The sequence below is a fragment of the Primulina tabacum genome, chromosome 10 (genome assembly GCF_025594145.1).
Source record: "Primulina tabacum isolate GXHZ01 chromosome 10, ASM2559414v2, whole genome shotgun sequence".
In the NCBI taxonomy this organism is placed as follows: Eukaryota; Viridiplantae; Streptophyta; class Magnoliopsida; order Lamiales; family Gesneriaceae; genus Primulina; species Primulina tabacum.
Window position 1 is genome coordinate 1,426,351 of NC_134559.1, and position 27,280 is coordinate 1,453,630.

General features: G+C 37.2%; 3 protein-coding genes and 1 long non-coding RNA gene across 7 annotated transcripts; 3 read left to right on the plus strand and 1 right to left on the minus strand.

Moving 5' to 3' along the window:
- The first annotated feature begins 1,312 nt into the window (after positions 1-1,312).
- On the plus strand, positions 1,313-14,404 carry LOC142505348 (uncharacterized). The gene is made up of 11 exons (XR_012804408.1): positions 1,313-1,476; positions 1,580-1,750; positions 2,548-2,666; positions 2,772-2,909; positions 3,734-3,852; positions 3,956-4,126; positions 4,953-5,072; positions 5,176-5,385; positions 6,181-6,300; positions 6,404-13,894; positions 14,012-14,404. It is a non-coding gene; the product is annotated as an uncharacterized LOC142505348 (long non-coding RNA).
- A 2,602-nt stretch (positions 14,405-17,006) lies between these two features.
- Positions 17,007-18,416, plus strand: LOC142505980 (protein NODULATION SIGNALING PATHWAY 2-like). Its single transcript, XM_075619117.1, has one exon. The coding sequence runs from the start codon at positions 17,007-17,009 to the stop codon at positions 18,414-18,416; it is 1,410 nt and encodes a 469-aa protein (XP_075475232.1).
- Positions 18,417-18,965: 549 nt separating this feature from the next.
- On the plus strand, positions 18,966-22,585 carry LOC142506220 (uridylate kinase PUMPKIN, chloroplastic-like). Its single transcript, XM_075619403.1, has 7 exons — positions 18,966-19,409; positions 20,477-20,630; positions 20,710-20,763; positions 21,074-21,165; positions 21,541-21,767; positions 21,987-22,163; positions 22,317-22,585. Exons 1-7 carry the CDS (start codon positions 19,243-19,245, stop codon positions 22,424-22,426), a joined length of 981 nt encoding a protein of 326 aa, XP_075475518.1. The 5' UTR covers positions 18,966-19,242; the 3' UTR covers positions 22,427-22,585.
- A 76-nt stretch (positions 22,586-22,661) lies between these two features.
- Positions 22,662-26,084, minus strand: LOC142506218 (uncharacterized). 4 transcript variants are annotated; one of them, XR_012804546.1, is made up of 2 exons: positions 23,096-26,084; positions 22,662-23,015 (listed from the first exon to the last, which is right to left on the minus strand). XR_012804546.1 is itself a non-coding variant. In XM_075619402.1 (2 exons), the coding sequence occupies exon 1, from the start codon at positions 25,803-25,805 to the stop codon at positions 23,334-23,336; it is 2,472 nt and encodes an 823-aa protein (XP_075475517.1). In that variant the 5' UTR covers positions 25,806-26,084; the 3' UTR covers positions 22,662-23,250; positions 23,319-23,333. The 4 variants fall into 4 exon arrangements, 2 of the variants coding, with proteins under 2 accessions (XP_075475517.1, XP_075475516.1); XR_012804545.1 differs by having other exon boundaries at positions 22,662-22,978; positions 23,075-26,084; XM_075619402.1 differs by having other exon boundaries at positions 22,662-23,250; positions 23,319-26,084.
- Between the last annotated feature and the right edge of the window lie 1,196 nt (positions 26,085-27,280).

Below are 27,280 nucleotides of genomic sequence, written 5' to 3' on the forward strand. Positions count from 1 at the left end.
GTTCTTCTAAGAGTTTCCATCCCCGAGGGATTTTTTTGCTGTTAGAGGAACTATTTTGTTTTGCAAGGTTCTCTGCTAGTTAGTAATTTTAATAAGTAACTGTTGTAAGATTAAAATTCACATATTTAAATTTTTTTTAGAACTCTTCTTATGATTAATTTTTACCTGCAGTATTTGCTTTGATGTCTTCCATGAGGACCAAAAAGATTGGTCGGCACTCTCGAATGATTTACGTTGGCAACCTTCCTGTTGATATTTCAAGTCAGAGGGTGAATTCGTATTTTAGAAGGTATGATTAAACATTGTACATGTAACTCTTTGCCTCTGTATCATTTGTTTTTCAGACTTGTTTATGAGTACAATTATTCCGTGGCTTTATTTTTTTGTTTCACAGTCCATGTTTACTCTATCATTTTCATTAAGCAAAGTCGTGGAGGGCTTTGTGGATAATGTGCATTGCGCAATAAAATTCTTAATCAAGTGAGAGGTTGTGCCAAGAAAGATCTCAACAGTAAGAGGGACACAATTCAAGGTATTCTTGATTTTTTCTTGAGGTACTTCTTATTGGAGCTATATTTGAACATTACGATTTGAAAACTTATCAACTTCTATAAATAAAGAAAACTTAAGATTTTTGTGTTGTATTAGAAATTTCTTCATGTGTTTTAAAACTTATCAACATCTAGCAACTTCTTTCATTGATTATCATATCATTTATGTGGACTACATCAAAAATACGAGAAGATGATTTCTCTTACTTGATGTGACACTCATGATTTGTCATTTTAATGTAATTTCCAATTGATAGCATCATCCTCTATGATTTTAATTTTGCGTGGCAGTTCTTAGTTTATTGGTATTATAAACTTGCATCACTGACCTCGAGATTTTAAATTTTGAAGTTAAGCCGGAAATGAACCTTTTTGAGAAGCTTGGCACATGCCTTGACGAGATTTTAAACTTTTGCCTTGACGAGAAGGTTACCTGCTAAGTTTGATGGTTTGATCACGAAGAGATTGAGCGAGACAGAAGTTTATCTAATTTTGGAGATATATGAAGATAAGTGATCTATCTCTTCCTTATTGTTATCGTCTCTAGAATTGGTGGAGATGGAAAGTTGGATAGTAAACATCCTCAGACCAAGTTACCTCAAATTTGGTGCGAGATCTTGGTTTTTGCAAAATAGTTCTTCTAACAGTTTCCATCCCCGAGGGATTTTTTTGCTGTAAGAGGAACTATTTTGTTTTTGCAAGATTCTCTGCTAGTTAGTAATTTTAATAAGTAATCGTTTTAAGATTAACATTCACATATTTAAATTTTTTTTATAACTCTTCTTATGATTAATTTTTACCTGCAGTATTTGCTTTGATGTATTCCATGAGGACCAAGAACGATTGGTTGGCACTCTCGAATGATGTACGTTGACAACCTTCCTGTTGATATTACAAGTCAGAGGGTGAATTCGTATTTTAGAAGGTATGATTAAACATTGTAAATGTAACTCTTTGCTTCTGTATCATTGGTTTTTCAGACTTGTTTAGGGGTTCAATTATTCCGTGGCTTTATTTTTTTGTTTCAGAGTCCAGGTTTACTCGATCATTTTCATTAAACAAAGTCGTGCATGGCTTTGTGGATAATGTGAATTGTGCTCGATAACGGATGTCGATACATGGGTAAATAAATAAAATTCTTAATCTAGTGAGAGGTTGTGCCAAGAAAGATCTCAACAGTAAAAGGGACACAATTCAAGGTATTCTGGATTTTCTCTTGAGGTACTTCATATTGGAGCTATTATTGAACATTACGATTTGAAAATTTAACTTCTATAAATAAAGAAAACTTAAGATTTTTGTATTGTATTAGAATTTTTTTCATGTGTTTTAAAACTTACCAACATCTTGCAACTTTTTTCATTGATTATCAAATCATTTATGTGGACTACACCAAAAATACGAGAACATGATTTCTCTTACTTGATGTGACATGCATGATATGTCATTTTAATGTAATTTCCAATTGATAGCATCATCCTCTATGATTCTAATTTTACGTGGCAGTTCTTAGTATATTGGTATTATCAACTTGCATCACCGACCTCGAGATTTTAAATTTTGAAGTTAAGCCGGAAATCAACCTTTTTTAGAAGCTCGGCACAAGCCTTGACAAGAAGGTTACCTGCTAAGTTTGATGGTTTGATCACGAAGAGATTGAGCGAGACAGAAGTTTCTCTAATTTTGGAGATTTATGAAGATAACTGATCTATCTCTTCCTTATTTTTATCGTCTCTAGAATTGGTGGAGAAGGAAAGTTGGATAGTAAACATCCTAAGACCAAGTTACCTAAAATTTGACGCGAGATCTCGGTTTTTGCAAAATAGTTCTTCTAAGAGTTTCCATCCCCGAGGGATTTTTTTGCTGTTAGAGGAACTATTTTGTTTTGCAAGGTTCTCTGATAGTTAGTAATTTTAATAAGTAACTGTTGTAAGATTAAAATTCACATATTTAAATTTTTTTTAGAACTCTTCTTATGATTAATTTTTACCTGCAGTATTTGCTTTGATGTCTTCCATGAGGACCAAAAAAGATTGGTCGGCACTTTCGAATGATTTACGTTGGCAACCTTCCTATTGATATTTCAAGTCAGAGGGTGAATTCGTATTTTAGAAGGTATGAATAAACATTGTACATGTAACTCTTTGCCTCTGTATCATTTGTTTTTCAGACTTGTTTATGAGTACAATTGTTCCGTGGCTTTATTTTTTTGTTTCACAGTCCATGTTTACTCTATCATTTTCATTAAGCAAAGTCGTGGAGGGCTTTGTGGATAATGTGCATTGCGCAATAAAATTCTTAATCAAGTGAGAGGTTGTGCCAAGAAAGATCTCAACAGTAAGAGGGACACAATTCAAGGTATTCTTGGTTTTTTTTTGAGGTACTTCTTATTGGAGCTATATTTGAACATTACGATTTGAAAACTTATCAACTTCTATAAATAAAGAAAACTTAAGATTTTTGTGTTGTATTAGAAATTTCTTCATGTGTTTTAAAACTTATCAACATCTAGCAACTTCTTTCATTGATTATCATATCATTTATGTGGACTACATCAAAAATACGAGAAGATGATTTCTCTTACTTGATGTGACACTCATGATTTGTCATTTTAATGTAATTTCCAATTGATAGCATCATCCTCTATGATTTTAATTTTGCGTGGCAGTTCTTAGTTTATTGGTATTATAAACTTGCATCACTGACCTTGAGATTTTAAATTTTGAAGTTAAGCCGGAAATGAACCTTTTTGAGAAGCTTGGCACATGCCTTGACGAGATTTTAAACTTTTGCCTTGACGAGAAGGTTACCTGCTAAGTTTGATGGTTTGATCACGAAGAGATTGAGCGAGACAGAAGTTTATCTAATTTTGGAGATATATGAAGATAAGTGATCTATCTCTTCCTTATTGTTATCGTCTCTAGAATTGGTGGAGATGGAAAGTTGGATAGTAAACATCCTCAGACCAAGTTACCTCAAATTTGGTGCGAGATCTTGGTTTTTGCAAAATAGTTCTTCTAACAGTTTCCATCCCCGAGGGATTTTTTTGCTGTAAGAGGAACTATTTTGTTTTGCAAGATTCTCTGCTAGTTAGTAATTTTAATAAGTAATCGTTTTAAGATTAACATTCACATATTTAAATTTTTTTTATAACTCTTCTTATGATTAATTTTTACCTGCAGTATTTGCTTTGATGTCTTCCATGAGGACCAAGAACGATTGGTTGGCACTCTCGAATGATTTACGTTGGCAACCTTCCTGTTGATATTTCAAGTCAGAGGGTGAATTCGTATTTTAGAAGGTATGATTAAACATTGTAAATGTAACTCTTTGCCTTCGTATCATTGGTTTTTCAGACTTGTTTAGGGGTTCAATTATTCCGTGGCTTTATTTTTTTGTTTCAGAGTCCAGGTTTACTCGATCATTTTCATTAAACAAAGTCGTGCATGGCTTTGTGGATAATGTGAATTGTGCTCGATAACGGATGTCGATACATGGGTAAATAAATAAAATTCTTAATCTAGTGAGAGGTTGTGCCAAGAAAGATCTCAATAGTAAAAGGGACACAATTCAAGGTATTCTGGATTTTCTCTTGAGGTACTTCATATTGGAGCTATTATTGAACATTACGATTTGAAAATTTAACGACTTCTATAAATAAAGAAAACTTAAGATTTTTGTATTGTATTAGAATTTTTTTCATGTGTTTTAAAACTTACCAACATCTTGCAACTTTTTTCATTGATTATCATATCATTTATGTGGACTACACCAAAAATACGAGAACATGATTTCTCTTACTTGATGTGACATGCATGATATGTCATTTTAATGTAATTTCCAATTGATAGCATCATCCTCTATGATTCTAATTTTGCGTGGCAGTTCTTAGTTTATTGGTATTATAAACTTGCATCACTGACCTCGAGATTTTGAATTTTGAAGTTAAGCCGGAAATGAACCTTTTTGAGAAGCTTGGCACATGCCTTGACGAGATTTTAAACTTTTGCCTTGACGAGAAGGTTACCTGCTAAGTTTGATGGTTTGATCACGAAGAGATTGAGCGAGACAGAAGTTTATCTAATTTTGGAGATATACGAAGATAAGTGATCTATCTCTTCCTTATTGTTATCGTCTCTAGAATTGGTGGAGATGGAAAGTTGGATAGTAAACATCCTTAGACCAAGTTACCTCAAATTTGGTGCGAGATCTTGGTTTTTGCAAAATAGTTCTTCTAACAGTTTCCATCCCCGAGGGATTTTTTTTGCTGTAAGAGGAACTATTTTGTTTTTGCAAGATTCTCTGCTAGTTAGTAATTTTAATAAGTAATCGTTGTAAGATTAACATTCACATATTTAAATTTTTTTTATAACTCTTCTTATGATTAATTTTTACCTGCAGTATTTGTTTTGATGTCCTCCATGGAGGACCAAGAAAGATTGGTTGGCATTCTCGAATGATTTACGTTGGCAACCTTCCTGCTGATATTTCAAGTCAGAGGGTGAATTTGTATTTTAGAAGGTATGATTAAACATTGTACATGTAACTCTTTGCCTCCGTCTCATTGGTTTTTCAGACTTTTTTATGGGTTCAATTATTCTGTGGCTTTATTTTTTTTTCACAGTCCAGGTTTACTCGATCATTTTCATTAAGCAAAGTCGTGGAGGGCTTTGTGGATAATGTGAATTGTGCTCTGAAAGGGATGTCGATACATGGGTTAAGAAACGGAGGGGTCACACTGGAAAACTCTCATGCGCCCCCTAATCCTGTTTTTTTCTGTGCAGAACCTAGAGATCCGACCAGCCCGGAAGCGAGGAAAACAGAAATCATAATGGTAACCAGAGCTTCACTGTAGCCAAGCTGACACCAAGTGTTGAACATTACGATTTGAAAATTTAACGACTTCTATAAATAAAGAAAACTTAAGATTTTTGTATTGTATTAGAATTTTTTTCATGTGTTTTAAAACTTACCAACATCTTGCAACTTTTTTCATTGATTATCATATCATTTATGTGGACTACACCAAAAATACGAGAACATGATTTCTCTTACTTGATGTGACATGCATGATATGTCATTTTAATGTAATTTCCAATTGATAGCATCATCCTCTATGATTCTAATTTTACGTGGCAGTTCTTAGTATATTGGTATTATCAACTTGCATCACCGACCTCGAGATTTTAAATTTTGAAGTTAAGCCGGAAATCAACCTTTTTGAGAAGCTCGGCACAAGCCTTGACAAGAAGGTTACCTGCTAAGTTTGATGGTTTGATCACGAAGAGATTGAGCGAGACAGAAGTTTCTCTAATTTTGGAGATTTATGAAGATAACTGATCTATCTCTTCCTTATTTTTATCGTCTCTAGAATTGGTGGAGAAGGAGAGTTGGATAGTAAACATCCTAAGACGAAGTTGCCTAAAATTTGACGCGAGATCTTGGTTTTTGCAAAATAGTTCTTCTAACAGTTTCCTTCCCCGAGGGATTTTTTTGCTGTAGGAGGAACTATTTTGTTTTGCAAGATTCTCTGCTAGTTAGTAATTTTAATAAGTAATTGTTGTAAGATTAACATTCACATATTTAAATTTTTTTTAGAACTCTTCTTATGATTAATTTTTACCTGCAGTATTTGTTTTGATGTCCTCCATGGAGGACCAAGAAAGATTGGTTGGCACTCTCGAATGATTTACGTTGGCAACCTTCCTGCTGATATTTCAAGTCAGAGGGTGAATTTGTATTTTAGAAGGTATGATTAAACATTGTACATGTAACTCTTTGCCTCCGTCTCATTGGTTTTTCAGACTTTTTTATGGGTTCAATTATTCTGTGGCTTTATTTTTTTTTCACAGTCCAGGTTTACTCGATCATTTTCATTAAGCAAAGTCGTGGAGGGCTTTGTGGATAATGTGAATTGTGCTCTGAAAGGGATGTCGATACATGGGTTAAGAAACGGAGGGGTCACACTGGAAAACTCTCATGCGCCCCCTAATCCTGTTTTTTTCTGTGCAGAACCTAGAGATCCGACCAGCCCAATCAGCTAGAAAGATTTGAAGACCCGCTCTCCAGACCGAACCCAATGTAAAATTTTGGTATCATCAATTGATGCGGTCTGTGGGAAATTGAAGGAAAATAGATAAGGTGGTGAATACTAAAGACATCGCCAATGGAAGCGAGGAAAACAGAAATCATAATGGTAACCAGAGCTTCACTGTAGCCAAGCTGACACCAAGTGTTGGCCCGGAGCGAAGGAGGGGGTCCGCCCCCACCACCCTCTGATCAAGAAACACAACTCGCCGAGATGAAGAAGCTGATAGAGGAGGTTGAGCAATTGAAGGACAAACGGGATGTGAATCTCCTTCCCCCAACTCGAGCCATACCATTAATGTTGAGATACTAGCCAAAGAACTCACTAAAAACTTCAAATTCCCGAATATCGCAGAATACGACGGGAAGGGAGACCTCGAAGACCATCTGGAGCGGTTCGAAATTGCCGCGCTCTTGCATTTTTATTCGGACCCTATCAAGTGTCGGGTTTTCCTTACAACTCTAATAGGGTCGGGCAGCAGTGGTTTAATCTGCTTCGGCCCGGGTAAATCAAAACGTTCCAGTACTTCGTCCGAACTTTTCTCCATCAATTCGCCAGTAGCAAAAAACATCTCATCACTTCTTTCAGTCTCTTTGCTATGAGACAGCAGGAACACGAAATCTTGCGAGCATATATGCGAAGGTTCAGCATCGTGGTCATTGAAATTCCCTCTGCCACGTCCGACCTATTGATCGGCGCGTTCATCCAAGGACTCACCACGGAGGATTTTCTCAAATCACTGATAAAAAAGTCGGCGAACTTATGATGAACTTCTAGCCTGGGCAGAAAAGTATGTCAATCTAGATGAAGTCCAGCTTGCCCGGGCCAATCTAATTTTGGAGCCTCTGGGTCAGTTCGCCGCATACACCCCGATCAAGGTTAGTAAGCTCAGATCCCTCCAAATATGTGAGAACAAACACCTTATACAGAGACCCCGGGGAAGTGATCAGGGGCCTCGGAGACCCAGGTCAGACAGATATTGGGACTTCCACAAAGACTACGGGCACGCCACTTAGGAATGCACGCACGAGTATCATGAGATAGAATGCATCGTTCAACAAGACGCGCAAATGAAAGACATTCTAACCCATCAAGAGTTTGGACTACCGACCCCTTAAAAGGGCTAGAGAAGGTCCCAACCCCAGAGAAAAAAGAATAGAAAGCGAACCTCGAAGGGAACAATACCTCCCCAGGAACAAAATCAGCCCTGGCCTAACCAAAGACAGCGTCCTCCCCCTCGGGGAGTCATAAACATGATATCAAGGGGACCCACTGATGGAGACTCTAACCGAGCCAGAAAGACAAATAGTAGAAGGTTAACAAATATGGCAATCACTGGGACAAAATTCCGGACAAGGCCTCTTATATCGTTCGGACCTAGAGGACTTGGCTGGATTGTCCGACCGTCACAATGATACGTTGGTCATCCAAGCCATGATGGCTAATTATGAGGTGGCTCAGATATGCGTCGATTTCGGAAGCTCGGTGAACGTGCTTTTCCAAGAAACTATGGATCGGATAGACTTGGGAAATATAAAGTTGAGCTAGTGCTAACTTCGTTGTTCGGATTTACTGGACATGCCATTCGACCGATAGGCATGATAAATTTTCCCCTCACACTCAGGGAAGCTCACACTAGGAAGACCAGGATTATGAGTTTCATAATTGTGGAAGCCTCCCATCTGCGTATAATTTCATCCTGGGCCGACCTGCTATGATTGCTTTTTCAGCAGTCGCCTCAGCTCTACATCAGAAAGTCAAGTTCTTAGTTGGCAATGAGCTAAGGGAAGTGAGAGGGGATCAGAAAATAGCGCGGAAATGTCACGTGGAAGAAACACGGGTTGAACAGAAGGCCACTAAAATCGAGCACCCAAGCCGACCACAATCCCGGGAGTACAACCATTTGAACTTGATAGAAGACGCCACTGAGAACAAACACCTTATCTGGAGACCCCGGGGAAGTGATCAGGGGCCTTGGAGACCCAGGTCAGACATATATATTGCGACTTCCACAAAGACTACAGGCACCTCACCGACGAATGCAAGCCCCAGGATCATGAGATAGAATGCATCGTTCAACAATACGCGCAAATGAAAGACATTCTAACCCATTCGACCCCCAAAAAAGGCTAGGGAAGGTCCCGACCCCAGAGACAAAAGAAGAGAAAGCGAACCTCGAAGGGAACAATACCCTCCCCAGGAACAAAATCAGCCGTTGCCTAACCAAAGACAATGTCCTCCCCCTCGAGGAGTCATAAACATGATATCAAGGGAACCCACTGATGGGGGCTCTAACCGAGCCAGAAAGACAAATAGTAGAAAGGTTGACAAATATGGAAATCACTGGGACAAAACTCCAGGACAAGGCCTCTTATATCGTTCGGACCAGTGGACTTGGCTGGATTGTCCGGCCGTCACAATGATGCGTTAGTCATCCAAGCCATGATGGCTAATTATGAAGTGGCTTGGATATTCGTCGATTTCAGAAGCTCGATGGATCAGATAGACTTGGGAAAATAGAACTTCGCTGTTCGGAAAATAGAACTTCGCTGTTCGGATTTACTGAACATGCCATTCGACCGATAGGCATGGTAAATTTTCCCCACACGCTCAGGAAAGCTCTACGAAGACCAGGATTATCAATTTCGTAATTGTGGATGCCCCCCCCCCCCCCCCCCCCCTCCATCTGCGTATAATGTCATCCTGGGCCGACCAGCTATGATTGCTTTCTCAACAGTTGTCTCATCTCTACATCAGAAAATCAATTTCCCAGTTGGCAATAAGGTTGGGGAAGTGAGAGGGGATCAGAAAATATCGGAAATGTCACGTGGAAGAAATGCGGGTTGAACAGAAAGCCACTAAAACCGAGCACCCAAGCCGACCAGAATCCCGAGAGTACAACCATTTGAACTTGATAGAAGACGCCACCCAAGTGACCCCGGAAGACGAGTGTGGAGAGTTTGTTATCTACTGCCCTATGATAGATCAATTAGTGGATTCCACAGCAGGCCATGAATTACTAAGTTTCCTGGACGCCTATCAAGGATGCCATCAAATTCCACTTGCAATGGAAGACCAGAACAAAGTGAGTTTTGTCACGTCCACAGGGCTACTATTCATAGACTGATGGATCCGGTGTTCAAAGAGCAGATTGAGAAAAATATTGAAGTATACGTGGACATCCTCATCAAAAAAAGGGTAGCCGAGCACTATATAGCCGACCTAGAACAAACTTTCTAGACACTTTGCGGTTACTGGCTCAAGCTTAACCCAAGCAAATGCACACTAGGAGTCCAGACCGGAAAATTCTTGGGCTACATTGTTACGAGGAGAGGGATTGAAGCCGACCCCATAAAGTTCAGGCCCTATCCACCATGGGCTCCCCCCGTTTTCTCGAAGAGGTCCAAAGATCGACTTGGAGGATAGCCGCCCTAGCACGATTCATAGCTAGATCTGCGGATAGGAGCTTCCCTTTCTTTAAGATGCTCCGAAAGAAGAAAATTTTTGAATGAAATGAACAAAGTGAAGAGGCTTTCCAAGAATTGAATGTATATTTGAAAGAGCTACATGTTCTCAACAAACCAGTCTGAGGTGAAGAGCTGTTGGTCTATTTGTCAGTTACTCCCCGGACCACCAGCTCGGTCCTGGTCAGAAGAGAAGGAACGACCCACTGGCCGGTCTATTTTGTCAGTCATGTCCTAAGATAGCCCGAGCTAAATTACACAACTCAAGAGAAGCTAGCTCTGGCTCTGTCGTTACGGTAAGAAAATTAAGGCCTTATTTCTTATCGCATCCCATGACAGTCGTAACCAACAGTATCTTGGGCAGAATTGCCACTCATCCAGGCGCCTCAGGAAGATTGATCAAGTGGGTAACAGAGCTCATTGAATATCATCAAGTATGAACCCCAACAACAATAAAAGAGCAAGCCTTGATTGATTTTTTGCCAGAAACGGTACAGCTAGAACAAGAGAAACAATGAAAGATTTTCGTAGATGGATTCTCTTGACAGACAGGAAGTGGAGTCGACATCGTAATTATTTCTCCATGGGGAGAAGAGACTGGAATTTCGGTCAGGTTGGATTTCAGAGCGTTAAATAATGAAGCTAAGTATGAATCACTTTTGTTAGAACTCAAAGCAGCCCGCAATCTGGGAATTTCCCGAGCCATCTTATATTCGGATTCCCAACGGCCATCCAACAAAGTAATGGGAAGTTCGACGCGAAGGATGATACAATGGTCAGATATACTCAAGCGTTTGATAAAGCCAAAGAAGGATTCTCCGAACTCATTCTGGAATTGATCCCCAGGTCGAATAATGAGAAAGCAGATCGGCTGGCCAGACTGGCCAGCTCTCATGATCGGGCCGCCGAATCCGACCCGGTGGGCACATAATCGCCGAGGTGGCGGAAGGAGACCGAAGATACGATATCCACCAATATCTGAAACGTGGAAGGTTGCCGGGAGAAGAGAAAAAGACGAGGAGAATTAAAAGAAGGGCTCTCCGATTTGTAATGATCGGAGACATCTTGTCCAAGAGGTCTTCCTCTTACCCGCTCTAGAAGTGCTTAGGGAAGTAGAAGCTAATTACGTCCTCAGAGAAATACACGAGGGGTGCTGTGGAAACCATCTAGGAAGTATGGCCCTTGCCCGTAAAACATCACTAGCCGGATTCTTTTGGCCGACTTTGAAAAAAGACGTCTCCATCCTGGTCAAAGCTTGTCATAGCTTTCAGAAACACGATAACCTGCAAAAAATGCCAGCATAACTCATGAAGACGGTCGTCGCATCATGTCCATTCGAATTGTGGAGCATGGACATTGTCGGGCCCTTCCCAACGGGCTCGGGTTAAAGGAGGTTCATGTTGGTCGCAATTGATTACTTTTTCAAATGGTTGGAGGCTGAGCCGTTAGCAAGGATTACAGAAATTGAATTCTCGAAATTCTTATGGAAAAATATCGTATGCCGATTTGGAATACCTCGAAGACTCATTTCTGACAATGGAAGACAGTTCTGCGGATCGAAAGTTAGGGCCTGGTGTGAAGAGATGAAGATCCAAGAGCTATTCACCTCCGTAGCCTACCCCCAAGGCAATGAACAAGTTGAGGTACCAACATGTCAATAGTACAGGCGCTGAAGGCTCGGCTAGGGGAGGCTCAAGGCAGTGTGGCAGATGAGCTCCCGAGTGTACTCTGGTCGTACCGAACCACAGCCCGGACTGTTACAAAAGAAACACCCTACAACATGGTGCGTGGAACGGAGGCAGTACTAGCCACTGAGATTGGACAAGAACGTGCTCGGATTATGGGGTATGGCTCAGACAATAATAACCTCCAGGCCATGGATTTAGATTTCGTGGAAGAAAAAATGGAAAAGGCCAGAGTAATCAAAATCTTTTGAGTATAATTTTGAACTCTTTATGACGTCTAGTTCGCAAAACCATCACCCCATTAGCGAACTCCCCACATTCATCTGTGAAGTATCTTTGTCGGAAAATTTTTTGAACTTTGATTTATTTAGATCCTTCAGCAATAATACCTCTCAGATATTCTTTTTACCGCAATATTCCTATGTACTTCACTTGCTTGTTCATGTGGAATTGTTTATCGTTTCTCATCTTCCTTTTGTGATGAGATATTTAGTGGTTGAGGGTTAGTGGTCATGAAGGTAAAAAACGATCTTCAACATCATCTTCATTATGTGAAATTTCTTGTGGTTTGAGAAAATATTTTTTGAGATGCCCATATGTAGTATGTGACTTCATAGTTCATAATTTATGTTTATTTTCTATTTGTTGGTCTTAACATGGTTGTGTGATTAAATATTATTTGTTTTCTGAATTTCGCACTTAATATCATTACTTTGTCGTTACATAATCTTCGCCTGCAGCATGGTCGCATGTTGGACATGAGTTTATGATCCTCGTCCTTTTTATTTCTTTGTCGATTTACTTATCACACTTATGCATTGTTGTTTTCCATGATACGATAAATTTTTACATTGTAATGCATTGATGTTGCTGAAATTCGGGATGGTAGCTGGGAGCTCGGATCTTCACTTGGGGAGCTCGGATCGGACCTTCGAAATATGGAAACACAAACAAGGCTTACAGGGGTTTTCACCCGACCTCAACTCAGGATCTCTGATTACGTCAGACCTCACATCGCCTTGGTTACGCCAAGCTTATAAGAGTTTTCACCCGAACTTAGCTCAAGAGCTCTGATCACGTTAGAACTCACATGGCCTTGGTCACGCCAGGCTTATATGGGTTTTCACCCGACCTCATCTCAGGAGCTCTGATTACGTTAGACCTCAAATCGCATTGATCACGTCAGGCTTATAAGGGCTTTCACCTGACCTCAGCTCAGGAGCTTTAATAACGTCAGAGCTCACATCATCTTAGTTACGCCAAGCTTATAAAAGTTTTCACCCGACCTCGGCTCAGGAGCTCTGATTACGTCTGAGCTCACATCGCCTCGGTTATGCTAGGCTTATATTGGTTGTCACCTGAATTCAGCTCAAGAGCTCTGATCGCGTCAGAGCTCACATCGCCTTGGTCACGCTAGGCATAGAGGGGTTTTCACCCGAACTCAGCTCAGGACCTCTAATTACGTCAGACCTCACAGTCGCCTTGGTTACGTCAAGCTTATAAGGGTTTTCACCCGACCTCGGTTCAAGAGCTTTGATTACTTCAGAGCTCCCATCATCTTGGTTACTCCTTAGACAAATGCTCTGCCAATGTTGTCCGAATGTTCGGATCATCCCCATTTTTTAACCTAAAGGTGTTTTACCACTCAATTTAGGTTGAGCTTCAACATGATGGTAGAGGTCCACCATCTTCAAGTGATCGTCGTGGTGATTATCGTGGGGGAAATGGTGGTGGAAGTTGATATGGAGTTTTCCTGTCTTTAAGAGTACCGAGGTGCTGCCCAGATATATTTGAAAGTTCTTTTGGGCTTGGCCGCATTTTAATGTTTGTTTTCTGTTGTGTAATTTTATCTGCTCCTTATGTATAGTTGTGATTTTATACTGAAGTTATTATCCTGAGACTTCTATCTTTGGACTCCCAACAAGATTTGAAGGCCTACTGATTATCAATTTATCAACTAACTTTGTAAGCTATAAGCTTTGGTCTTTGTAGCTTGTGTGTTATTTACTTGTGTAACATATCGGGATCATATGAAAAAATAAAAGATGTCTGTTTTGCTGAAGTTTATCATGACGGTGAAGGTGTTACATTTTCATCTTTCTAATGGTATATTTGGCTCTATGCTTGTGTGTGTGTTTTTTTTTTTTTTATATATAGATCAGTTACAAGTCATACATTTTTTTTATCATTAATTTTTTTGCTTCTCCGATCTGTGATTTGAAGGGTTGATGAACAAAAAATTGACATTTTGGTCATGAATGAAGGTCAACTTTTTCACATTTGTTGTCTGAATCAGAAGCAACTCTTGAGTTTTTTTTCGGCATTGAAACCTTCTATTCAAATAGAATATGCTGCAAGTAAATGGCAGAAATTTGTTGTAGAGTTGCGTATGTTTTTTGTGTTTGCAATTTGATAATTAATATCTGAAGCATTTGATCAATCAGATTCGGAAACTTGATTATACCAAATTCATAGATCTTTGGACGATATAACTTGTATCCGGTTCAGGAGATGGTTTTCTCGGCCCACTCCATATATTTTTACTCCGCGGACTCTGATTCTTCTGCATGGAGTGATTCTAGTTTTATCTGCGTATTTATTTCGGTATACTTGTTTACACCTGCACTTAGCCTTCTATGGAGGTCTCGGTCTAGTCCCCCTCCCCATTTAGGTGTTATCTCGTTTGTACGGATGATAATTTTATGCTTTATATATTTATACACAGGTGTTCGCCAAACTCCCGCCGCAATGGCGGTTTCTCAAAAAAAAAAATTACCTTCAGTTTTTTTTCCTTCCCATTTTTTTATTGACTTATGTTTGCAAAGTTGCTTGGATTTTAAAATGTAACATATTACCCCAAAAAAAAAAAAAGAGTTTCGAAACCTTATTTTAGACCAGGGACAATTCGGTCCATATGTGATTTGTAACACACTGGTAACTAAATGCACAAGTTACCACTTAGTTTGAGAACTTACTTCGTTTGTTTTAATGTACTTTCATACCATATTTTTTAAATTTTCTTTAAGTTATGCCTTACAACAATAAGTGTGGCCTCCTAATAAGTACACACGAAAAATTTAGGACAATGTATATATTTGATTATTCCGTCTTTATTACCTATATGTGGGTATTAAAGAAATTAATGCATGTATAATTTGAATTTATAAGGTAAAATATACTTATATTTTAGAAGTACAATTTTCCCTGTTTTAATAATTCATCGGTGTTGAAACTTAGGTATCATGTGTGTATATATATATATATATATATATACAGGATGAATTTTGTCGGATGTTAGAACGAATCATTGCTTTGAACCCGAGACAACATTTTGATGCCATGAAAAAGTGTTAAATATGTTTAGCAAGATAATTGAGTAATTGAATGAGCATCATGCATGATAGAAAATCTGAACCTTCGAGACAAGTAATTTTGGATAAAAATCATAGAATATTTCTATGGTGCTCAACCGAATCACGCCAAGAGGTTATATTATTTGTACTCATTTTAAATAAAAGGAATGACATTTATTAATCTTGAGCAAATTAATCAGGTTCAATGTGTTGGAGATTGGAGTCAGAAAAAAAAATCGAGCATTCCTCGATTTTTTTAATATATTTAAGGGAAATTACATAAATCATGTTTATGTAATTTTAATTACTAAAACTTGCCCTTTGAAAATATAAAAAATTCAATTTAAATATAAAAATTCAACTCATACTCCATCAAATATCCTAATACAAAAAACTTAATATAAACTCTACCTAAATGAAAAACTCAACTCAAATTTGATTTAATGATGAAAAACTCGATCCAAATTCAAATATAAAAATTCAACTCAAACTCCACCCAAATGAAAAAATTTGAAACAAATATAAAAACTCAACTCAAACTTCACTCAAATGAAACATTCAACTCAAACTCGACCATTGATGAAAAATTAGAGTTGAACTCGTTTCAGTGATAAAAACTCGATCAGAATATCGACTCAGTGATGAAAAATTAAACTCAAACTCGACTCAATGGAAAAATTAAACCCAAACTCAACCCAAGAATTCTCAGTGGTTTTATATATTTTAGTGCATTCATAAATGCACTCTAATAAACTTGGACAATGTTTGACTCGTAAAATGACATTGTGAATGATGTATGATATATATATATATATATATATATATATATATAACATAATAATATATGACTCGTCATTTATATCAAACGGTACCTTACGAGATAATATAGGGATCGTTCATACAATTTTCCCATTTTAAGTAATATAGATATTATAGTATCAGTGCAAAAATACAAAGTTATGCAACTTTTGTCCGTCTAGCATACATAAGTCAGCACATTCGATCGGTATATTCTTTTACGAGCTCGCACAATTAATTGTTACTAATAAATAATAATCTTTTATCGGTCTACTAAATTAATATAATTCTCAACTAATTAATTATATATATAGCAAGACGAAATTTGGAGCTAGCCAGATTTGAATATTGAAACTGTATAAACTATTATTATTTTCCTTGGCATTGGAGTTGATTGTTTGTATGCCATGTCATGAAAATGAAAAGAATCAAACTCAAGTTTTTTTTTTTTAAATCCATTTCAATATTGTGTCAGTTATCCTACAGTGTATTTGTAGATCATGAGAGTTTGTTGACCGTTGATTGGTGTCGAAATGGAGCACGTGGTTCGAAATTTAAATATTAAAGTTATTGATTTATGAGATATCATTTCGTACTATGAAACACTTGTAGCAGAATTTAATCGTTGTATATTTTTCAATGTGACGAGTGACGCACGATTGTCATTATACGAGTTATTATGATTATATATATCCCTTATGATGGTTGATTTTTGATTCAATAATTGCTACAAGAGTCAACGTATTCACTTGTCTAATTTTCATGAGTTGCAAATTGATGATTTTATGGAAGAAAAATTGTAGAATAGCAAGAAATATTTTTCTTCTCGAAAGATATTTTTAAATGATGAAAATATAAAATGAAAAATCTATCCGACCAATTTGGCAAAGATTCTGCCCCCTAATTTTGGCCTTGTGGAGTCTGGGATCTAACTTTATATTTTAATGCTCAGGAAAAATAATTGATTGATATATATACAAACATAATAATGGTGATGTGAGCTTGCATCTCTATAAATTTAGGTAGAATTAGCCAGTTTACTTCAACATTCCAGTAGAAGTATATCAATGGAGCATGAAATGATCAATTTTGATTCTTTCGACATTGATACCTTCAGTCTTTCCTCCATTCAAGACACGTTAACTTCAAATAATTTCGGAAATGACATTGAAAATTTTCTGCAGCTCGATTCAGATCACACATACTTCGATCATCAGGTCTATCCAGACGGCGTTTTTGAACTTGAAAATGTTCAAGAAAATTCAACATTTCAGCATCAAGAAATATTGGACAATACTGAGAACTCAAATTCGGAAGAAATCCAAGACGGATCCATGGAAAGCTGCCATTTGATTGATCTTCTACTCAAAGGAGCCGAAGCTGTTGAAGCAGAAAATTGGCTTCTTGCTTCGAAAATCGTCACCAGACTCAATAATCTTTTGTCTGATCAAGAAAATGGAGACAACCCTCTAGTGAGATTAGCCTTATATTTCACTGAAGGGTTGATCTACAAGAGTCTTGGTTCTCCCGAGTTGCTAGAGGACTCCATTTTACCACAAACCGACACATTTCCAGCCTTCCAAATATTCCAAGAATTGTCCCCTTACATGAAATTCGCGCATTTTACAGCTAATCAGGCTATCTTGGAGGCTATTCAATATCATCAAGAATTGCATATTCTGGATTTTGACGTTATGGAGGGTGCCCAATGGCCTCCCCTGATGTCCGATCTTTCATCCAGACACGAGTATGCAGACGTCTCGTTAAGAATCACAGGTGTTATCACGGATGAGAAAATTTTCGATCATGTTAGACAAACGGGGGTCAGATTACAAGAATTTGCGAAGTCGATTAATCTGAACTTCATATTCGATCAATTTTTCATGAGAAGAGATCAAGATTTTGAAGATCTTGAAGTTTCATCAGACACTCTAGTAGCTAATATAATGTTACACCAACTACACATGCCACAAAAGGAAATGTCACTAGTGAAGATTTTCTTGAATGGTATCAACCAACATTTATCCCCTAAAATTGTCATCTTGGTTGAAAATGAACTTTTCAACTTTCAAAGAGTTCCATCAATGTCATTTGCTGAGTTTTTCAACGAAGCCCTCCAACATTACGGCTCGATTTCAGATTCTCTGCTCACAGGATTCGGAAGAGGATACAAATCAGCAGTAAAATTAGTGGAAAAAGTGTTCATGAGAATGAGGATCTTAGAGAGTTTAAAAGAGTTTCCTAGCCTGAGAAGGGAAATGGAGAATTGGACAAATGAGTGGCCTTGTTCAAAAGGGTTTAGGCCAATTCCTGTGAGTTCTTGCAATGTGACTCAAGCTAAGTTTTTGGTCAGTTTGTTCAAAGGAGGATATTGGGTGCTAAATGAGAAGACAAGGTTGTCTTTGTGCTGGAAATCTAGGCCGTTGATCGCAGCTTCTGTTTGGGTTACAAAAACTCAAAAGAAATTTAAATTTTGAATATATTATATGAAGTAATGAACATTGCAAATTTGACAGTTGTTACTTTGCGATATACAACCAAATTTCGTACTCTGATAACTCAAGAAGCCAAAATCTCAAAAACTATTATGCAACTTCTAATGGATAACCCAAGTGTCTGTATTACATATCCAAGTTATGTATTTGGCAAATCTAAAATTTTAGTTGATAAATTATTTATATAATTTATAAGATACACACTGGGATAAGAATAATTAATTTATTTAACGTTTATATTTTATTACAGCCAAAGAATCTGAGGATGTTTGGTTAGATATTGTGTTATTTTCAATTAAAACTTTCTTGGACCACCTATTGTGATGAAGGTTTTCTTCGGTGTATCTCAAATTTTGTTGTAAAAAATACTTTCTTCATATTACATTTACCTTTCATTAATTATTAAACAAAAAAGATCTTATATAATATGACGTGTATCGGTGCAGTCCTAGAAAAAAAAAAAGAAGATTGTATGTAAAAATCTCCATATTTTCGTCCCCTCAGCATATTTATTCAACAATAAATAAATAATTTTGTTGCAAAGAAAAAGAAGATTTCTCACATAAGTTGAAGAAACCGACTGGTAATTACTGTGGTAGAATTTGATTTGGAAAAAAATGTTGAGATTTTTCATAAACCCTTCATCCAAGATGTCCACACTTCATCTTCTACGAGCCTTGTTATCCGAAAACTGAAGTAGAAAAACACGAAAGGCGGTAGAAAAGAAATCATAGAAAGCCAGCGATCTTCTCGGGAGGTGAAGAATTGAAATCAGGGTTACTGTTGTATTGCGTTCTTCTGCAGAATAATGGCTCTTTCGACCTCCTTTTGCAGCCCCATGACCTCTTCCGCGCCACTTTGTTTCTTGAGACCTAAGGCCCCAGTGCTTGTGGGAGTTTGGAGCTCTTACTATCATATGGTTATCAACTGTTGCTCTTCTGAAAAGGGTCCCAACTCAGACCCTGTGAATTTCAGGTGTTCTCATCCTTCATTGCTGTATCTTTTCTAGCTAATATCTCTCTAGTGTTTGCTTTTGTTGGTGAATTTGTGTACTCAATTGCGAGTGGTTTGGGGGATTGCTTGCAAATTGTTCAGTGGTGCGTGGATGTTTCTCGGAATTGTGATTCTATATTGCAGATGCTGGTTCTTGTGGGTATATCAAGGAGAATAACCTTGGTCAAGGTTATTTTGCTGACTACCTTGTGATATTCACAATGGGTTGTTATTTGTGTTAGAGTGAAATGTTCCCCAAATAGTTGTCTGTTTTAACGGATAAGCAAACCGAATTCTGATCGTGAAGAAGCATTCCCCACGATACTTTTCTTAAAAATCTCGGACATTGGAACTCTCAGTTCAAGAGCGATCTTAAATATCTTCCGTTTCTTCTCAGCATAAAATTTTTTGTTCGGCCATGCCTTTAAAATTGTAATTCAGAATAACATATCTTGTGGGCATTAGAAAATTTTCTCTGCCCTCTAAGAGGAGATGTAAGTCTGACCTTAGCTAGTGGAATCAATGTATACATTATATGAAATAGCTCGTATCCCCTACCAAGTCATATCTCGACTGATTTCAGTTTGATTTACTGGTTACACGACAATGTACCTTAATTTACCTTCATGTAGGATAATTCTTGAAAATGGGGCTCTGTTTTATGGTTACATTCTAAAGTAAATGGCAGATGGTTCCCTCCAGAATGCCTCAATGTCTAATATATGATGTATGACTGCATCCGGCCATTTGCAAAATTACGCAGAAATTAATGCTTATTTCTAAAGTGAAAGTCACGCGTTTCATGATTTATGAGATAGGATATTCCCTTGTGCAATGCCCTTTCCCTCGATAGTTCGTTGTCGGATATGGCATGTCATATTTATACTGGAATTTTTTTAGTCATATTTCAAATTTTACGCACGGATCATTTGTCTTATTTTGATTTTTTAGGGTATTGGCTCTCTTTCTTCAGTTTGTTCACCACAAGTTAGATGTACAAACGAAAATTATTTTCCTTCTGATTTGTTCACATCCTTCTTTTTTCGCAGGCAACAACAGTTATCTTCAATGTCCATGCCTCCTTTTGGTGTAACGCTGAATGATAGTAGCTCTTCCAAACCATTATACAAATGGCAAAGGGTGTTGCTTAAAGTAAGTGGGGAGGCACTTGCAGGCGATCAAACACAAACTATAGATCCAAAGGTTGGAATACTGTTGCTGATATAATCTAGTGTTTATTAGTGTGCATCCTCTATGCTTATAAAAAAATATACTTGAACAGATCACTATGGCCATTGCAAAGGAAGTTGCATCTGTTACTCGGCTTGGGATTGAGGTACGTTTTATCTTTACACTCTTTTGAAAGGGAAAAATATGTTCTTTCGTGACATAGTTGCTAGATAATGTAGCTAGAAATGCTTTCTTTATCGTCATTTAATGCTATTTTTCCGTTAGAAATTTGTTGTCAGCCCTCTTCGTGCAATGAACTATATAGGTAACTGCAAATGTTGTTTGATTACGTTGCAGTTACCAAAAAATTAAAAGATGTATGTGGAATACTTTGATCTACTCATATTCTAGCTGATATGCGGGATTAAACTGCTCCTTTTCCAAACAGTATTGATTTGTATGCATAAATTCTTCAGGTGGCAATTGTGGTTGGCGGAGGAAATATCTTCCGGGGGGCCTCTTGGGCAGGGAGCAGTGGGCTTGATCGCTCATCTGCAGATTATATTGGGTAATTTCTTCTAGTCGCGTTGCTGCTGCATTTCTTAACAAAATTTAATTCATCTAGTTTTGATTGTGCAATACATTATGCTTTTAGTTTGGTAATAGTTATTGATATAAAACCTTTGAAATATCTTCGTAGCATTTAATATTTTTAGAACTCATAAAAAAACCTAATTTACTATCATGGACAATGCAACGCGAAGAATAAAGGTTGCAAATTTAGCAATACAAATTAGCGTGTTGCTGAACTTTTTAGTTGTGTATCTTATTGAACTAGTCTTTATGGATTATGATGGTTTATTGTAACAATGTTGTTTTAGCTTTATAGATTAGATGATGTATTGTAATATGATGTTTTAGCATTTCCCCTCTTTATGTTTAGGATGTTAGCAACTGTCATGAATGCAATATTTTTGCAATCAACGATGGAGAGCATTGGCATCCCAACAAGAGTTCAGACTGCATTTCGCATGTCAGAAGTCGCTGAGCCATACATAAGAAGAAGAGCTGTTCGGCATTTAGAGAAAGGAAGAGTCGTAATTTTTGCAGCTGGAACTGGGAATCCCTTCTTCACAACAGATACTGCTGCAGCACTTCGGTGTGCAGAGAGTGAGTCCATTTCTTTGACTTAAGTGCTTATATAATATGCTGATTATATCGCATGTTATAAAAACCGTAAATCCCACTTAGTTTTGCCTCATGTTGTATAAATATTCTAGTGCCGTCCGTTTCTTTCTAGAGTCATGAATTCTTTTGTCCTTATGTAACATCATATTATTGGAATGGTACATGGGAAACTGATGTCGAATTTCTGAATAATATGTGCAGTTAATGCAGAAGTGGTGCTGAAAGCTACCAATGTGGATGGAGTTTTTGACGATGATCCTAGGCATAATCAAAATGCAAGGCTACTAGATAACCTAACCTACCAAGATGTAACTTCAAAGGAACTGTCTGTAATGGACATGACTGCTATTACTTTGTGCCAAGAAAACAACATTCCTGGTAAGCTTTGAACCTCTCATGAGTCGTGAACATCATTTGATACTCCATATATTATCCACATGTATATTACTAGGATTTTAGTTGACAAATCATGTCATTTTCTTGATTCTCTGTACTTTCTTAAAAAAATGGTTTTTGGTCTCTCTGATGCAGTTGTAGTGTTTAACATCAACAAACCGGGCAACATATCGAAAGCCATTAGGGGAGAGGAGGTGGGCACATTCATTGGACGGACTCAGAGAACAACAGCAGCTAGGACCTGAAAGCATAAATTCTTGCTATTCCAGGGTTTTTTTAATAGTTTAAATCGGAGAACAATCTTCTCATATAAATAGTAACAAGAATTGGCTTGCATATTGTTTTTTTTTTTTTAAGTCGAGGAGGTGGGGATTGAAAGTTTTGAGCGTCTCATCGATTACATTTTATACCAAGCCTCTTCATCGTAAATATTATCACAAATTCAAATGCTATGCACCACCAGATCCTATCTCGACGGTATTGGATAAAATTACATTTATTCCAACCATATTGAGTTGTGTACAAAATTTGGTACTTGACAATGTTGCAGTACACCTGCTTTTCTAATAAAACTCGCACTGAAACATATACTTGCATTAAAATTCTTGACAACTGTGTGCTGAGGCCTGAATCTTTGTCAGCTCTCCCTCTAACATTTCTGATGGTAACCCATTTTATGAGAAATTTTGATAGCTTTTAAAGCTTCTGCACATAAATCATTTTGTTCTCAATCTGCTTTGATCAAACAAGTAAAAAGAACTTCACTTTGCTGTCCACCGACTTGTTTCTTCTACCATCTTGCAAATGATCAAAGTCAATATCAAATTAACAATGCTGTCATTTGTAGCCAAAATCGGTTTACGGTAATTGTGGAGAATTGTGAAATTCCTCACCTGAAAGAAAACAGTGGATACCTATATGCAAGCACGGTGGTGACCCAAATGAATCAACATAATCACCCGGGGGTGGTGGTGGTTATTTTCATGCTGGCCACAGGCTTTGCATTCGATTGATCATCGATTCCATTCACCTCCATAGTTCTTCCCACCCACATTCTTCATTTAATTATCTGTACGGATAAGGTAAGATGTGCCTCAGAGTCAAATCTCGGAAAAATAGGCAACCTGGAAATTCTACCAGAGTGACGCAGATTCAATGCTGGAACCGTACTTTCTTCACTCTTACAATACCATTATGCAATGTTGACATGGTACGATGATCTGGCTCTATTCCCTTAGATGACATCTCGTTTAACAGGGTTAAGGCCTTGCCCATATGCCCCTGCTTACAATACCCAGATAAGAGGGCTGTGTACGTGACGGTATCTGGTTGCAAACCATGTTCAATCATCTCATCAAACAGGGAAACAGCACCCTGAAGGTTGTCAGATTTGCATTGACTGTCGATTAAAGCTGTGTAGCAAATGACATCTGGCTTTAATACCATCTCCTTCATTTCAGACCAGAAGGTTGAAGCTGCCAGTTTCTTGTTATTGATTCCTTCGTTATCTGCTTGAGATCGAACTTCTTTCAAATTTATTTTCGAATGTCCGTCAAGCATGACAGTATAAGTGATTATGTCAGGGCTAATGTCCCTTCTCTTCATATCATTGAAGAGATCAATGGATTCTCTCAGGCAATTCACCTGACAATAACCATTCAACATTATGGTGTACATTATTACATCAGGAGACAATCCTTTTCTGGCCATACTATCAAATGCCCATCGAGCCCTTTTCATATTTCCAGCATGACACAGAGAAGATATGAGACTTCTGTACATTTTCCTGCTAGGACCGTCAACAGAAGAGAGCATTACCTCAAACAGCTTGATAGCTCGGTCATATTCGCCATCCAAACAGAGGCTGCTTAGAAGTTTTAAACAAGAATTCTTTTTTACTAGAAATCCTCGCATGACCAATCTGAGAAAAACTTCGTAAGCTGTTGTCACCATTCTCGATTCACAGTACCCATTGATCATGGAAGCATAATTTTCGAGACTTTTGTCTTCTAAACTACTGAAGTACTTTTCAGCTTCCTTGACTTTTCCTCCAACGCACAAGCCTTCAATTATCATTTTATGTGTCACAGTGCTTGGAGTCAAACCTTGTCCTTTCATGTTATCCAAAAGGAAATGCACCTCTTTCAATAGACCCTTTCGAGACAATCCACTGGCAAGAACGTTATAAGTTATAAAATCGGGTTTCAATCCCATTTTGTTCATTTCCTTTAGTAAGCTTATAGCATCAAAAATCTTTCCATAAAGACAATAGCCATTTATCAAAGTGGTGTAATGCACTACATCTGGAATCAACTTCTTTCCCTTCATCTCATCGAACAATTCCACCGCCTCCTCTAATTTACCCATTTTGCACAATGCGTCAATAACAATATTATATGCGACCTCATCAAGCGAAATACCCGATTTCATAAAGTCAAAGAACTGGTCTACTGCTTCATGCCGCATACCCTTGAGGCACAAACATTGAAGAATCAAAGCGACTATGAAACAATTAGTTTTGCCACCCTTTGCCACCATCTCATTGTGTAAAGCTAAAGCTGTAACTATGTCACCTGAAGCACAATACCACCGGATCAAGGGACTATAGCTAAACTCTTTAGGAACTAGCCCTTGTTCTTCCATATCAACTAAGACAATCCCTGCGTCGCCGAGTTTATTTTCTTTAACAAAACCCCGAATCACAGAAATATAGGCGTATTCATCAATTTGGAAATTTTTAGCCCTCCAAGAGCGTAAGATAGCATAGCCCAACTCAGACTTCCCATGCATACAAAGCCCTTCAATATAAGTTGAGTAGATAAAAGCATCCGGTGCTACACCAGCTTCCTCCATCTCCACAAATATATCAACAGCTTCTTCAAAACTACCCTTTCGACAATATGCCTTGATAACAATCCCATATGTATACACATTCGGCCTCAGCACAAGTGTCTTCAACTGCTTATACAGAGCAATGGCTACATCCACCTTCCCATGCTTTATCAACCCATTCATCAAAAAATTACACAAATACAAATGAGGGCCAACACCGCTTCTTTTCATTTCAAAAATAGTATCAATGGCCTCGTCGAACATGCCTAAATTAACGTAACCCTTAACTAAAGCATCGAAAGCGCGAACAAGTGAACATGGACCCTCGGCCTGAATCTCCCCCACTATCGCCTCCATCAACTCCGAAACCTTGCAATCACCATGCCTCTTTTCCATTTTTATTACTTCTAACATCAAAGAATTCAACTTCCTATCCAAGCCCCAAAAACAGAGTATATCAATAACCGCCAGGTAAGTTTCAACACTGTGCTGAAACTCCTGTTCCTTGAGTTGCTTAAGAAAAGATAAGGCAGAAATGGGTTCCCTTCGCATACCTTTAAGAATCTCAACGACTCCAAACAAATTCAACTTCCCGGAATTGTCATCACTGCCGATGCTATCACTTATTACAACAGCACTGTTCGTTAAGCTAGAATTCCGGTCCTCCGAACCAGAGTCTGAAACGTAAGGAGTGAAATGTGCCAGCGATGGAACAGAATGGAGTCGCGTGAATCGGAGGCTGCTGAAGATTTTTTTGTGAACAAGAACTGACCTGATTGTAGAAACGAACATAGAAACAATCACTCAAACATCTACGAATTTCTTGAAAACTTTTAAGCATCGCTGCTGCCTTCTTCCCTTCCCGTCCCCCCAGCTCCGACAGAGAGTAAACTTGGGGGGTTTGAAGGGGTGAGGCGGCGCGGGAACTGAGATATACAGTATGCAGACTGAGTAAACTTGATTGATAAACCCTGGCATTTGAGATCAAAAAAATAAATTCCTTGAAGAAATGGAAAACAAATTGGCGTTGGAAATTCAACGATTCCATGAAATCATATTTTTCCCCAAAAATAATTTCTGAAAAATTAATATTTATTTGGATATTTTTTCTTAAAATAAAGAAGGAGAAACGATCAATAAATCTCCAATAAGATACTTTATTTGATGTCTGTCATACAAATAATAAGTACTCACTAATTTCAAAAATTGTTAAATACTCTGTATCCAAATTTTTTTTAGATCAAAATATTAAAAATATGATATTAATATTTGATATTTGTTTAAATTTAATATATATTATTTTTGAAATACTCTAATATTATTGACACCTATTTTCTTGAATGAAAATTTGTACAAAATATTTAAATTGTGGTACTGATATATGATGTTTGAGTACAAATGTTTCAAATTTGATATTAATATATGATCAAAATAATGTATGATTTTTTAGTATTCAAACATGTATAACAAGTATTTGTAATAATGACTCATGTTTTTTCTTGGATAAAAATCGGAACAAAACTTTAAAATGTAGTTTTAATTAGGGATGTAATCGAGTCGAGCCGAGCCGAACTCTTGAATGTTTGAGTTTGGTTTGTTTATAATCGAGCCGAGCTCGAGCTTTATTTAACGAATATATGTATGGCTCACGAACTTATTCAAGCCTTTATCGAGCCTAAACAAGCTTAATAAATATGAATTATACATTTAAATTTTCATTAAATTAATTAAAAAATAAATTATTTATTTAAAGAAAAATATATTATTCTTATTAAAATTTTTAAATTTATTATAATATATAAATTTAATAGATTTTTCTATATATTTCATAAATAATATGCAAAATCAATAAATCAAATATCAAAACTATTATTTTTTAATCTAAAAGATTACTCATGAACTTAACAACGAACATGTTCACGAGCTAACGAGCCGAATACTGTAAAACTTGAGTTTGGTTTGTTTATCTTAACGAGTCTCATTAAACGAGCTCAAACGAGCTTTTATCGAATCGAGTTTCGAATAGCTCACAAACGGTTTGATTCGTTTACATCCCTAGTTTTAATATATGATATTTGTGTATAACTCTTCAAATACGATATTAATATATTATATTTGAGTATTCAAATAATTATATCAATCGTTGATATTAATATAGTTATTACAATTTTCTACTTAAAATCTTATATTTTGTATAATAATAAAAACAGTTCTTAATAAAATATCATATATAAGTATTATATTTTAAATAAAACAATATAAAGGTC

Coding starts and splice junctions, on each gene's coding strand:
- LOC142506220 (XM_075619403.1), top strand. CDS start 19,243: ATGGCTCTTTCGACCTCCTTTTGCAGCCCCATGACCTCTTCCGCGCCA. Junction 20,764..21,073: donor TTACTCGGCTTGGGATTGAG/GTACGTTTTATC, acceptor TAAATTCTTCAG/GTGGCAATTGTGGTTGGCGG. Junction 21,768..21,986: donor AGCACTTCGGTGTGCAGAGA/GTGAGTCCATTT, acceptor TAATATGTGCAG/TTAATGCAGAAGTGGTGCTG.
- LOC142506218 (XM_075619402.1), bottom strand. CDS start 25,805: ATGTTCGTTTCTACAATCAGGTCAGTTCTTGTTCACAAAAAAATCTTC.
- LOC142505980 (XM_075619117.1), top strand. CDS start 17,007: ATGGAGCATGAAATGATCAATTTTGATTCTTTCGACATTGATACCTTC.